Source organism: Microtus pennsylvanicus, chromosome 16, assembly GCF_037038515.1.
Source record: "Microtus pennsylvanicus isolate mMicPen1 chromosome 16, mMicPen1.hap1, whole genome shotgun sequence".
Classification (NCBI taxonomy): Eukaryota; Metazoa; Chordata; class Mammalia; order Rodentia; family Cricetidae; genus Microtus; species Microtus pennsylvanicus.
Genome location: NC_134594.1, coordinates 39,487,808 through 39,502,923, shown reverse-complemented (window position 1 = coordinate 39,502,923; position 15,116 = coordinate 39,487,808). Strand labels below are relative to the sequence as shown.

Genomic DNA, 15,116 nt, shown 5'->3' with positions numbered 1-15,116 from the left:
TATTTTGCTGTTCAAAATATGCTTAGCATAATATTTGGCGAATAATGTTGACTGTACAAATGAATAAATAAAGATAGAGTAAATTTGTAATTTAAACTAATTATTAACATAATCAGTTAACCTCCCACTGGCATTCAAAGAGGCCTTCAGAATATTCTAGATTATGTCAAGTTGGTAGCTAACACTAACCATCCCATGAATAACAAAGTAGCACGATGAATTGTTGGAGATAAGCAGATCATAATAATCAGTGTTCCTTGCTGTGACCCAAAGATATTTAATTCTAATAAGGAACTTAGTCAGTATTAAAAGCTAGTTATGCATGTGGGGTGTCATCTTATGAATTGTTTTTGTTTGTTTTGTTTTATTTTCAAGACTGGGTTTCTCTTTGTATCCCTGACTGTCCTGGAACTCACTCTGAAGACCAGACTAACCCTAAACTCACTGCCTGCCTTTGTCTCCAGAGTGAGATGATTAAAGACATGAACCACCTCTGTCCATCATCCTGAAATACTTTTATAGTTTGTATTCATAGAAAGGTTTTTGAGTATCATCAACTTTTATTTCAGTTGGTAGAACATCTATGTATATAGGGAGAGAGCGATGAGAAAACAATTGAATAATGACAGAGAAAAGAAAAGTAAAAGAGTTGCAGATAATATAAACCAATATATTGTTGCATTACACTTTAAACTAGAATATATTTTAATATGCGCAAATCATCAAGGCTACTCTCTTTAAGGCTTGAAAAGAAAGAGAAGACTAATTAAAAACAAATTTGTATAATATATTTTCTTGGAAAGATTTCACTTGGGCTAAATTCCACAATTAAAGTACAATGATTCTTTCTGAAAAACAAAAATTCCATTAAATCTGTCCATTCGTCATTTACTATAAAGCAGGGGAGGCCTTAGCAAACATATTCTTCAGATTGATAGGTGCAATAAAAGCGGCAGGTTGTAACTGAGAAGAGCCACAATGAGTTATCGCATCTACACTCCTATTAAATGCTACAAGTTTAAGTAGAATAAAATTCTCTATTTGATTAATTTGCTTAATTGATATAATCTATGGGTAACTTACATGCATTGGAAGGTTTAGAAAGGAAAATTTCACATTATATGTGTATTTCACTCTAGCAACTATTAGGAGGAAAGAAAGTGATCTGTCATGCCTGCAAGTATTTTACTACATAGTGAGTGACGACACAGCTGTGAAGGGCTGGCTGTGATGGGAACCCTGACCAGAGTAGATTCTGTGTTTCCATGGAAGTTGTTGTGTGGAACTATGCCAGATGTGGTAACTCAAGCCTCTAATCCCAACATTAGGAAGACAGATCTCTGGGTTCAGGGTCAGCTTGGCCAACAAAGCAAGTTCCAGGACAGCCAGGGCTACATAGAAAAACTCTGTGTTGTAAAACAACAACAACAAAAGAAATATTTAAAGAAAATAGCTAATGTAAACATCCAACTTGTGTCTTTTTACAGTGCCATACGGAAGACCACTGGTCTGAGAGGGATAGTCATCTCTCGGTCCACATATCCCACGGCTGGTCGATGGGGGGGACATTGGCTTGGAGACAATTATGCAAACTGGGATAATTTGGAAAAATCACTCATTGGTATGTGATCAATTATCTTCTATCATATCATTGTTTTCTTTAACTTTTCAATAAACATTGCTTGGCTTTGTGCTAGATAAATATTACAGATAAATTGTAAGAAATAAAATAGTCACATAATTTTATAACACAGGACATCATTGAAATGTCACTAGTCAGGAAGGCAGAACAAAGAATCCAAATGATCAGAGAAACAAATGACTGACGAGCCTTAGCTAGTTTGTTTGGATAAGCATCACCCACCATCCATTTTGGACCCTGTTTTTTAGTTGAAGAAAACATGAGCTTGAGGAGACATTATTCTAAAGCTACGAAGGCAATCTGTAGACATAATCTGCTAGAGAATAAATCACTGAGAAATGTTCAAGAAGGAAACTCATCAAACTAAAGTCTTTCTGACAGTAGATACACGGCAAATGACTACATCATTTCAAACCACAAATAAATAGTTACTGCTTTGATTCTCTACTTAAATATTATCGGCTAATGAGAGATTCATTAAAACCATATTTAGAATAACTCTTTACCAGACAGCTGAGTAGTTACATGCATTCTCTTTTGTTGAAGGCATCATTTTTAATATTACTTACTAAGAATAATAATATTTGTTTTATATGGTAGATGATGGTTAAATAATAGTAGAAAGACAATTTATTTTTCAAAATGAAAGTGAGGAAAACACTACTATTTTGTCTTGTTTCACCATGGTGTGCTTATAGGTTACTTGTGTTTAAATTATGTTATAGTGTTATTGTCTTAAAGCATATGCTTTCTTATTTTAGAAAATATAATTAATACAACTGAGTTCAACAAGTATGATTATAAGGGAATAATTTGTTATTATACCAAAATGTTTCATTTAATAAGAACTTACATTGAAGAGAGCATCTTCATTAATAAAATGATAATATATTTTATTCTAATTTTTAGGCATGCTGGAATTTAATCTTTTTGGGATACCATATGTAAGTAGATCTATCCAGTTTACATTTGTAGTCTATAACTATTAAGAAACAATAATTAATATCTATTAAATATAACTATCTTTTAGGTTGGAGCAGATATCTGTGGTTTTTTCAATGATTCAGAATATCATCTCTGTGCTCGTTGGACGCAAGTTGGAGCCTTTTATCCATTTTCAAGAAACCACAACATTCAATTTACTAGAGTATGTAATTACTACTTTATGTCTGTTTGGTTTATTGTGTTTGTTTTTCCCCTACACAACCTTAGATTGTTGTTTTTGATTCAATCATATTTTACTTGTCAAAGTTTTAAAGAATTTTTAAAATATATTCATATTTATGAAATATTACTTAATTCATCTTTTTAATGCATTTAAGGCATGTAGTACACTCAGGGCACATGGCTTGGATCTGGAACACACATACTATAGCTGGTCTATAAGATTTTGAAAGAGTTAGGGGAATATCCTACTATAGAATCCATTCCACACTAGGACAGAGCAACAATAAAAAAAAAAAGTCAGCTAGAAACTAAATTGATGAGAAGTGTGAGACATTTGCACTGATGAATGAAATGGGAAGAGTTAAAATCAATTATTTAAAGAACAAGTTGGTAAACTGAGAAACAAGAAAAGATAGGATGAATTTTAAGAGCAGATTTCTGTGCAGTGTCAAACACTGAGAGTTATTAACTTATTTGCAGGCTTATTTTGAGTCCATTATACAGGGCTTAATTTCATGGAAAACTGTGAACAGTTAGAGTCAATATCCTACTAAGTACTAGTTGGTACTAAACTTTTAGCTAATAGTGCAGAGAAAAGGTAAACTGAGCAGAAAACTTATCAGTCAAGGTTGACAACAGTCCAAACATATTTCCGAATCAACAGACATGTGCTGTGCTGATAAAATTTTGTGCCATCTCAATTTTACTTGTGCTAGAAGAGGTGGATTTATTGTCTTAATAGTCAAAATACAAGGATACAAAGCAATTTAGGACTACATTCTGAAGCAGTTTGAAAGGCAAACTGTGAAGAAATATTTTGAAGAAATTTAAAAAGTATAATAGAAACTTATCACTAACATAGGAGATTAAGACTAGAGAAAAAGAGCAGGGATTAAGAAAAGCCCAAGTCAAAAAGGAATGACTTAGAGAATATGTATCAAGAATATTCATCTTGTTTAAGTATGAATTAATGTAACAAAACTTAACACTCTATGACATAAATACATTATATCAATAGAACAAGAGTTGATGTTAAGTAACTTGGCAATAGCCTATGATTTTTTTCTCTTTCTACTTACTTGACTATGAAATTACTAAAATATGTTATGTATCAATAACTAACATATCATACATAGGGTCACACATAATTTGATAGTTGTTGGACTACTGTAGATTCAAGTTTTTGTCTGTTCTAATAGTGTGTCTGCCAGGGATAACACCAGGTTATCATTTCAGCTTTATTTCCCAAATCTAATAAAATTGGAATCTTCTTAGGCATGATGTAGCTCCAAAAGGTCCCCCACTGATTGCTGTCAACAAGCATGGGAGGTGTTCTTGGCAGTTGTGAGGGACTGCAGTTTGTATACATGACAATTTAACTACACAACAATCACTGTCCCTTATGCTTTCCTTAAATGGACAACAATATTTTTATAAATTCTTTTTTTTAAGATATTTATTATGTATACAGGGCTCTTCTTGCATGTATCCTGCAGTACAGAAGAGGACACCAGATCTTATTACAGATGGTTGTGAGCCACCATGTGGTTGCTGGGAATTGAACCCAGGACCTCTGGAAGAGCAGGCTTCCAGCCCCTTTATAAATTCTTAATACTACTTCACCAATATTACTCTTTTGAATTGAAATGTATATACCAAAGTAGACCGAAATGCTGTCATTCACGATCAGTATACATAATTCTCCTGTGTTATTAGTACTGTAATCTATTCATTTCATTTGTGAATGTATGGCATGTGAGGCCAGCATGGTGAGCTTGACTTATCTCTTGGTATATTTCTTGGTATTTGGTACTTATCTCAAGCCACTTTTATGTAACAAACCATATAATTTCCTTGCTACACTTCACATTCCAGCATTGAGTATTACCATAGCTAACAATGCATTTATTATCTTTTAAAATATGAACTATATTTCGTGTATGTTTACTTATGTTTGTCTTAATTGCATTATCTTTTAAAATACTAATATTGCACCACTTTCATTCTATATAAATGATGCAGTATTTAGGATTTTTGTAAAGACAGTTCTTAGTACCACGATATTGCTAATAATTTGTTACATTTATTCTTCAATTTGACTGTTAAGATTTAAACAATGAAACATGGCTGTTTCATTATGTTTTCTTTTAGAGGCAGGATCCTGTTTCCTGGAATGAAACTTTTGCTAACATGTCAAGGGAGGTTCTAGAGATCAGATACACCTTGCTGCCCCATTTCTACACGCTGATGCATGAAGTTCATGTTAGTGGTGGCACTGTCATCAGACCCCTAATGCATGAGTAAGTACAGACCTATTTGATTCTTCCACAAACAGCTTCCATTTGCTTCAATCTCTTATCTATCCTAGTACAATATTTTGTAGTTATTTTACTATATATTTAGAGCTAAGAAAGCATTTATAGAATAAGTCTAATAAACCTTCTAATGTAGACATTTCTCATATAAAATGCCCTAATGATTAAAAAGTAATACTTATTTTCAGAATACCACTGTAACTTATTCATAAGGCATTTTGCTTCTCAGTTTTCCAACGATTTTAACTGAGTAGTTAAATGTGGTGGCCTGCCAAATTTTATTATTGACAAAGTAATAAAATTCACAACTGGGTAATATAAATTAAGACCTAGTACTCAAAATGAACTTATCAAAATAATAATTTTCACTTGTATGCCTTCACTTTTGTTGAAAAGATTAAAAGATAGGGCAAATAAGAAACCGTGGGGTTGATCAGCCATAAGTGGGACACTGATATAGTCCCACCTTCCCCAAAGCTCAGAAATTACTGCAGGCAAGGTAGAAAGATTGCCAGAGTCGGAAGTAATGGATGACTGCAGCAAAACACACACAAGGCAGCTGCGCATATGAACTCACAAGGCTGGGACAGTGGTCACAAGGTTTGTTCAAGCTCAAGCCAGAGAAAATCCAAGCTTGGAATGGGAATGTAGATAGGAAATCCTACTCTTACACTTATGATTAATCCCTTTTGCATTTTTAAAATTTGATAGTATGGTTATGGATTCTGAACATTTCCTTTGCCCTACTGAGAGTGCTCAGTCTTTGTCTCATAAGGACTACTACAAGGGGTTAACCCCAACTGTTATTTTACCACCACCCTTGGTTGCTAATGAAAGAAAACAAAAGCAAAATTTAAAGAGGGGTTAGTTGTGTGACTTCACTAGCAAGAGAAATGGGAACATTTGCTGGTGTCTATTTCCAAATTTGTAACGTCTTTTTCAATGTTAGAAATCAACTTATATATGCAAGAATCTTTAATGATATAATGACATGGCAGACAATATGAAAAGCTCTAAGATAGGCAATCTCCCCCAGCCCAGTACATTGATATTTTAATTTTCATTATTTGGACTAAGTATTCCCTACCCAGCAGTGTGTCTCCTAGCTTCTAACGTCGTATCTTAGTATTTTAGCTGTTGAAGTGGCCTTTTTAAATCACTGGTCCTCTCTTAATTTTGTTATTTTTGTTTTTAAGAGTATTTACACTTTGGAAAAAGGTTTTTACTTTGAATACTTAGAACTCATTATGTCACCTAGACTAGTCTTCATCTCATGGCAATCCTCCTGCCTCTGCTTTAATGTATGGGATTACACATGTAAACCTACGAAGCTTGTCTTCCTAAATACCCTTCTTGGGAAGGGGAGAGGCAGGGAGGGGGAGCAGAGAAAAATGTAGAACTCAATAAAAATCAATGAAAAACCCTTCTTTTAAAATTTAGAAAGAAATTATAAACATACATACAATAAAAGTTTTACAAACTTTTGCAGGCTGTTTATCATTTCTGCTTCCAATTTTACTGAGCCTTTACTAGGCAAAATGAATATTTAAATACCCGTATTAACTCCCCTATATAAACCCTACATCTTAGTTACATGTTATTTTACTGTTCAAATACTCCTTAACAATCCTTTTTATTAGAACATTTAGACATGATTTGGTTTTACTCAGAAGTATATATTGTTTCACACTGTGTTTCAAACAACAAAGAAGTTCTTTGTTTTGACTATATATGAGCATAGATTTTAGTTAAATCCACAAAAGCCTTTAGAGCAAACTGGGTTTGGAATGAGCATTTTATGGTGTTCAGAAGAGAATAAGTTCCTTGGCTTAATTGAAAACTTTGTGATTCTTTTGTGAAGGTTCTTTGATGATAGGGAAACCTGGGAAATATACAAGCAGTTCCTGTGGGGTCCTGCTTTTATGGTGACTCCTGTCCTTGAACCTGTAAGTGTGACCATGTATTTATTCGTAAAATGATTTGATTTGATTTGATTTCAAGTGATTTCAATGACTTTCTTTTTCAATTCTAGTACGTGACCACTGTGACTGGCTATGTACCTAATGCTCGGTGGTTTGATTACCATACAGTAAGTTTTATAAAAATTCTTAGAAGTTAACTAAACTGAAATATATATTTGAATGATTATATGATAAGCTCTGATTCTGTTTATTTTCCACTAAAAAAAATTTCAATGCTGTCAATTGTTACTGACAGCAAATTAACATACCATTGAACAATCATTTATTATACTCTAGTGTTTACACAGGTATTGTTCTGTTTTAGCAGGTAAACACTAAAGTTTATACTATACTACAAACATCTATTGCTCTTTTGGTTAGAAAATTTGGCCACTATACTTAATAGAGTTTTTCATCTTTGTAACCTTGCAAAATCCCCACATTTCTGCATAGGACATCTTAAAAACAAATAACAATATGAGGATAAAAATGTAACCAGGACCTAAGGATACACTTTTAAAAAAATGATTTCTCTTTTAAAAAATATCATGTTGTGTTTTGTTAGTTTTTGACTAGAAAACTGTAACACTTGACTTCATGAATGTGTCTTCTTACATTCTTCATTACTCATTGCTTCATGTCCATCCTTCCCATCCTTCTCTTTACCAGGGGGAAGATATAAAGGTCAGAGGACAAAAACAAACATTTTCAGCTCCTTATGATAAAATAAATCTACATGTCCGAGGAGGTTACATTCTACCGTGCCAAGAACCCGGGCAGAGCACATATTACAGGTAAGTGAACTGTTTTTAAGACAGTCATCTCATTTTGTAATATGTCCTGCTCTAAAGTCTATCCTTTTCCCCGTGATCGTTCTGCAATAACACAGGTGCTTAATCACAAACAGAAGGCAAGGCAGAAAAAGAGGCTTTTGATGGACTTCAGTTTCCCTCCTCCGTAGTCCCACTGGGATGCCCTAGTGTCATCCTGGTAGGTCCTGCAGTTAAATACCCATCCTTGGCTTGGACAAGGACATTCTTTCCCTTTAGTATAATGAGCAGTAATATATTAATAATGACAGTGATTAATAACATTTCAAGGCCTGACGCTATCTTCCAGAATCACCTACTTAAAAATTTATTTAAAATGTAATTTCAAAAGAAAATTGCTAGTACCTCTACACAAGCAACATGCATAAATGTTGAACACTCATGAAAAATGGTCTTCTAGTGACATAACCCTTTTATAAATAAGGCTTTCCTGACTAAATACAAACTAAATCTTCATGACTCGGTGTATGATATGCAGAGGTATTTGCAAACGAATACTTGATCTTTTGAACTACTGCCTAAGAAAGGTCATTATATCTTTATTTCCAAATATGACATGAAAATAACACCTCATAAAAACCTTTTCTCTGGGTTTTTAATTTAATTTATTTTTTATTCTTATTTTTTGTATTTGAAGCAGGATCTCATATAGAGAGAGACCTTGAACTTTACTTGCTATGTAGCACAGGATAACCTTAATCATCTGATCCTGCTGTTTTTTTCTTCTTGAGTGCTAAGATTTCAGGTGTATCCCAACTTTCCTAGCTTCCGTAAGAAAAGCACCCACACCCAGGGATTTATGTGTGTTGGGCCAACTGTCTAAGTGAACTATATTACTAGAACTGAAAACAATATTTTCCTAAGACTTTCTAGAATACAAATACGAATTATAGAAAACTAAAAGGAGGATTTAGAGGTTTCAATGTCTTTGCCATTTCATAGCCTCTTTATTATAAATACCCCATCATATTTGATGAACCTGCAAGAACATATCACTATCATCCAGTGTCTTAGTTTTCTCTGTTTAACTTCTATTCAAGTTCATATTCTTATATTGTAGACTGCCTTGACGGGTCAGTTAGTTTAGGGTTGTAACCCGCCTGGCTGGTCAGTAATTCCAGGGTCCTGGAGAGGCACTATCTGAAAGACATGGGCGGGAGACAGGAAGGAGGCCAAGCAGGGTTCGTCAAAGCCTCCGTCATGGTTACAGCTTATATAGCCCCTGGATGAGGAATTTGGGGGAGCAGGGGCATGACCAGAGCAGGAAGAGATCTTGCAGCGTGATCCAAGCCAGTCACGAGGTCGTCGGCCAGGAGGTCACTATCGGTCAGGTCACGATTCCTCGGCCAGGAGTTCACAAGTTGACACACCTAGTTCTTTAGATAGTTAGAATGTGAGGCGGGTTCCGCTAACAGATAGCTCTCTGTTAACAGACAATTGGGTATGGGATAGGCTCTGCCAATAAAACAGTTCTAAATACTGTTGGGCTGTAGGGGGCTTTCTGCAAATTCCCCAGGGCAATGATCCCTGCAATAATTTTGGGGGGAAATGGATCCTGACATATCCCCCTTCCTTTTATAAAGGCAGGCAGCTATCAAGTGGAGGGCACCAGGTCAGAGTCCAACCATGGTGTCAGATCTAAAGGAGAAGGGACTGGGACAAGGAGAGATCCTCCTCTGGAGTGGTGGAGCAATTTTTCTCTCCTGGGAACAGAGGGGCGCCTTATGAGTAGCATTAGTTCCTTAGAGCTCCTCAAATAAGGAGGTCTCTACTAACATATAAAATATCCTAGTATGTAAACATGAATAGAATTACATATTTCTTTCTTATAGTCGACGGAATTACATGAAGCTCATCGTTGCTGCAGATGACAATCAAAGAGCACAAGGAACTCTATTTTGGGACGATGGAGATAGTATAGGTGAGTTTCCCATTCCCCAGATGAATGGGGCTGATGGCATGCACCTTCCCCACATTGTGTTTGCTGTACTTAAAAACTGAGCACAATGCTAGACAGATCATTTAAAGTTAAAAGTATATAATTGCTTGAAACTACACACAATTAAAAAAAAATTAAAGGCTCCTCTCTTACTTTAAAACTCCTTAATCCCCATATTAAAAGGTAAATTAAGTGAAATGTGTGGGCGGGACTTACTAATAGCAGAAGCTAGCACAGTGCTGTTTACATTGACATGGAAGGTCAATAAGCCAAACATGCCATGTTCTGTGTGCATAACTGATGCCCAAAACTTATCTCTAAAATCAGCACATCTCTGCAAAGCAGAATGAAATGTTTAGTCTCTTTGCTGTGTTACTATTGATTTTTGTTTTGTCTTTCTTTTTGCCTTTCTTTTTTTGATATTCAATAAGTTTTTGTTATCATTGTTTCTAATTTTACCATAATATATGAAATAATGTAAAATTTATTTTCATAATTATGTCTCAACATCGCAAGAAATATCTAATCTTTCAGCATGTCTTGCTCTCCATTGGCATCAGGCACACATAAAAGTTTTGTTAAGAGTGCGCGTTCAGAATGCTTGAAGATAACTCAATTTTAAATGTACTTATCTTTAAAACAGGAGAATCTGATTTCTGTCCCCAAAACATACCCCTCCTTTCCCCCCATTCATGGTAGTGTGTCCCTGCATTCCTACACTGAAGAATTGGTTTCTTCATGTGTTTGTCTTATAGCAGATTGCCTCTTTCTACAATGAGAATAACAGCAAAAATAATGATCATTGTGATAATGACAATACATGTCTCTTACAGTGTTTCTCTTACTGTATCTAAAATTTGCCATATAGAAAATCTTTTGTAAGTGTTAGTTATATTTTTATTGTGGTTTGATGTACTTTAGATAAAGCCATGGATCTTAATAACGTTTTTTATATGTTTTGTGTTTGACTTTAGCTAGAAATGCATCAGTAGAATATGGCTCCATTTTTAGTTAGAAAGAAAAAATAAGAATGCTAGTATTTACTATTGTTCTTTGAAAAATAAAATCACTTCATATTTTTCTCTCTCCACAGATACTTATGAAAGAGATCTATATACCTTGTTAGGATTCAGTCTAAATCAAGTACGTAATACCTTCTATAATCAACGGTACTAAAATGTGTGGAGTTTAATTTCTGTTCATTATATAAAACACATGACTTAATATACTTGAATCACTGATTTGCTATACAATGAGGTTCATTTTGGTTCACAGCTATGTATTTTTCTGGCTATTTACTTGAATTTTTAAATGGAGTATTTGCTTCTTTGTCTTTGCCTTTCTAGACAACGTTAACAAGCACTGTACTGAAAAAGGGGTATATAAACAAATATGAGATGCTGCTGGGAGACATCTATGTGTGGGGGAAAGGAACAGCCATTGTCTCTGATGTTACTGTGATTTATGATGGAAATACACTAAAACCTTCATTCACTCAAGAAGCAGACAAAGAGGTGAGTGACATATGGATGTGCTTAACAGAAACATGCCTCTGTAAAACATCTGCACGACTCCTCATGGTCATCGCCAGGACTAAAACACAATGACAATTTTCTTTTCATTTTAGTTTTTTGAAACAGGGTTTTTCTGTAAATTTGAAACCTGTCCTGGAACTAGCTCTTGTAGACCAGGCTGGCCTTGAACTCACAGAGAACTCCTCTGCCTCCTGAGTGCTGGGATTAAATACATGAATCACTACTGCCCGGCCAAAATAAAAAAATTAAATGTGGTGTTTGCCACTTATTCAATCTTGTGACGCCTTCATATTTATTCTTATGTTATTATCCTCAATTTAATGGCAGCTATTTTATAATTTTCCTCATATAAAATAAGCAATATTAATTTAGATTATAATACCAAATTACTATCACTATGAACAATTCTTCAAGTACTGTCTTCAATGGAAAGGTTTACCTTTGAGCGTTGCATGTGTCTTTCATAAAAAAAAATAATCTGTGAAGTTCTTTCAAAATTAATGTAACTCTGCTTATCACCATGGATATTATCATGAGAGAGGCAAAAGAGACTCTGACGCAGGCATCAGGAGTCTTCTGTCAGAACAGCACCTGTGGTTACAAAGCCTTTTTATTTTCCACTATAATTTTAGGTCTTTATTCTAAATTTGGCAAATATGTAGAAGTATGAAGTCTCGTCTCTCAAGTTCCTTTACATCCTACTTGTATGAGTTTGTGACTCAAATATGTGGATTTAATACAAGATATTTACTTAAGAAATTAGTTAACTGTGTTTCCTTTGATTAAATTCATGTCTTCATGACTCTAACTGTGAAGAAAACATACTTTTCAAATTTGATATTGTATGAAAAGAGCTAGCAATCAATCAATCAATCAATCAATCAATCAATCACTTGAAGTACACTTAATTTCGGAGTAACAGGTTGCACAACCTCAATTTTAAGACAGACATTTAAACTTTGCACAATCTTAGGTTTTAGAGGATTTCCCAGACTGTGAACTTTAATGACACCGTGGCTGTCGCTCCTGTACTTGAGCCTGAATACTCAGGGTTGATAGTGAGGTCTCCTCCACATACTGGATTTCTGCATCAACTTAGAATTTAGTCTTTCTACTACTTTGACATTAAACTATCCTAAGTTTCTTTAAATTATGTCAGCATGGGAAGCAGTTTGGAGTATTTCATGCCCTTCCTTGGTAAAGGTTAATAATTTAGTCCCTCAAACATACTTTGTTTGTAAAAATTGTACTCGCTTATAAAATTCCTAGTCAAAATGATACTACTTTATTAATCCTTTGGTTAAAAAAACCAAGAAACAGTTTCCCTGCCAAAACAAAATGTTTCTCCACGGTCCAGATTTTAATGGTCATTAATTACAGTTTAAAAGAAATTGTGTTGTATTGCCTATTTTTAGTTAGATTGATAAAAAAGATGATGTTTTTTTATAATTTACTGGGTTTTATTTGGCAATGGTAAATAAATCTCATATTTTGATACAAAAATTAAGGGCATAATGACAGTTGAACAGGATCAGATGAGGGATTCTAACATGTGGCATTTCAAGTTCATTTGGGATAGTTAAACCATTTAAAAGCATACTCTTTCAAAAGAAGTTTGCTTCATTAATTACAATTTCTTGAAATAATAAGTTTAAATGCTAAGAAAATTGCTTCAATAATTTAAAATATATGTTCATTTAAAATAGCAGCTACCAACAGTTCCTTGTAAGTCTATGTCAATAAATACCATGCATGAATATGTATACCAAAATTACATATGTCGATTATCCACTACCAAATAGTCAGACTTGAAAAAAATACATATGAGTGACATTATACAGACTGTGAAAATTTCATTTAGTTATTTAGGAATATTTTGTAAGTAACAACAACTAAAGAAAACAAAGGCCATGAATTTTTAAAAAGGACGATATCATCAACTAGACAGACCCCAGAATCACCTAAAAAAGAGTCTCTATGAGATATTGTCTAGACTAGGCTGGCCTGTGGGCATGTCTGTGGAGTTAGTCTTGATCATGTTTATGATGTGGGAAGACACAGTACACTATTCCATTCCGAGCCTCTGTCTTAGACTGTATGGAGACAAAGTGAGTTGATCCTTAGAAAGAATTCATGTAGTCATTGTTGCTACTATTTACTGTGAATGGGATGTCACTTGCTCTTTTAAGTGGCCAAATTAAAAGTTCCATTTTGACTTCCTGGCTATGATAAACTCTAAACTGTGCAGTGAGAACCACACACACAAAAAGGATTATGAATGAATATGATCATCAACCAAGGAAAAACTGTAACTGTTAACTTACAGATACCCTGAGGTGGAAATAGTGTTTGTTTTAAAAAATGACAGGAAAAATGAAGTTGTAATTAAACAATTAATTGTGATTTCACTTTCTGTTTTTAGATACTGATAATTAACATGAGACAGATGAGTGTGTTCCTTGATGAACCAATAACTGTCAGCTGGTCATGAAGATTACCATCAGTTTGAGTTCCTGATGAGTTCCGGTTATCAGATTCATAGTTCAACTTCAAACACCTCTCTCTTCCTGAATTCTTACATATTTTAAAACAGAATTTTAGTAGTCACTTTTTCAATATTTCTGTATTGTGTACATGAAAAGAAGTGCTAACCTGTTCTATTAATGTGACCTGAATGCCACTGCTTTGCAGGTTTAACAGGATTTGAATAATAATATTTATGTTTTAAGCAACAACTAAACCTGTAAACTTGTATGCATGTAACTAGGATATGATTAAAGAAATTAATTTTTAAACTAACAATTTCTGTAATATAAATTTTATATGATATATTTAATTACACTGATGACTTATTTAACAAATCACAATATTTAATTTTGTATTATGCATATTTCATTCCAAAACAGAAAATAAAGGTATATAAATACATTAAGATGTGGTTTCTTTCCCTTTATTTTTCTAAGAAAGTCTCTCATTCATTTTGGGATACTGAGTTAATATAGCATTGTGTTTTAATAAAGAACATCAAGTTTGAACAGTTCTTGGGTACCAATAGATCATTCTGTGTACAGAATCATCTTACAATGACGGAGAGTTTGAGAAAGGAAACATCTTCTCGACCTCTGCTTTAGTGGGCATTAGCAATTTTATGAGAGCTTCATCCTTATGACCTACTCATGAATCCTACTCCCAAAGGATCCATGTCTAAATGTCATCACATTGATGTTTGGACTACAGCAATGTTGAAACTCCTGTGTTTAATAAAAAATCCTTTTCTTTGTTTAGTTTCACTTCGGAGGCAAGGGGAAAAATAGTGTTGTCTATTCTTAGGCATTCGGACTGTAGGGCTCTCATTTTAAAAATAGATTTCCATGTTGTCTTTGAGTTTTTAGATTTTAATATAGCTACAGTAATCAGCATCAAGACTGGAATTGAAAGGATAGAAGCTTAAGTTAGTGGAACAGTGTTGTTCTTTTGGTCCCTGCCCTAGCCACGCCTGACCTCCACCCCAATCGCGCTCTTTCTGCTTTTCCTCTCACATGGGGCTTTTGCCTCTCTCTCTCTCCCCCCTTCTCTCTCTCTCTCTCTCTCTCTCTCTCTCTCTCTCTCTCTCTCTCTCTCCCTCCCTCCCTCTCTCTCTCTCTCTTTCCCTTTATTTCTTTCTCTCCTTGTTAATAAATTCTTATATGGCTATTTCCTGTGTTTATATGTCTGACCCGCCGCCACC

General features: G+C 34.3%; 1 protein-coding gene across 1 annotated transcript in view; it reads left to right on the top strand.

The window, feature by feature from the left end:
* Positions 1-14,285, top strand: part of Si (sucrase-isomaltase) — a 65,719-nt gene extending 51,434 nt beyond the window's left edge. Inside the window, 11 exon segments of the mRNA XM_075950448.1 lie at positions 1,488-1,621; positions 2,552-2,586; positions 2,673-2,789; positions 4,961-5,109; positions 6,986-7,070; positions 7,157-7,213; positions 7,755-7,879; positions 9,748-9,836; positions 10,948-10,997; positions 11,201-11,368; positions 13,812-14,285. Coding sequence (XP_075806563.1) covers positions 1,488-1,621; positions 2,552-2,586; positions 2,673-2,789; positions 4,961-5,109; positions 6,986-7,070; positions 7,157-7,213; positions 7,755-7,879; positions 9,748-9,836; positions 10,948-10,997; positions 11,201-11,368; positions 13,812-13,880 — 1,078 coding nt within the window. The 3' untranslated portion in view covers positions 13,881-14,285.
* The last annotated feature ends 831 nt before the right edge of the window (positions 14,286-15,116 follow it).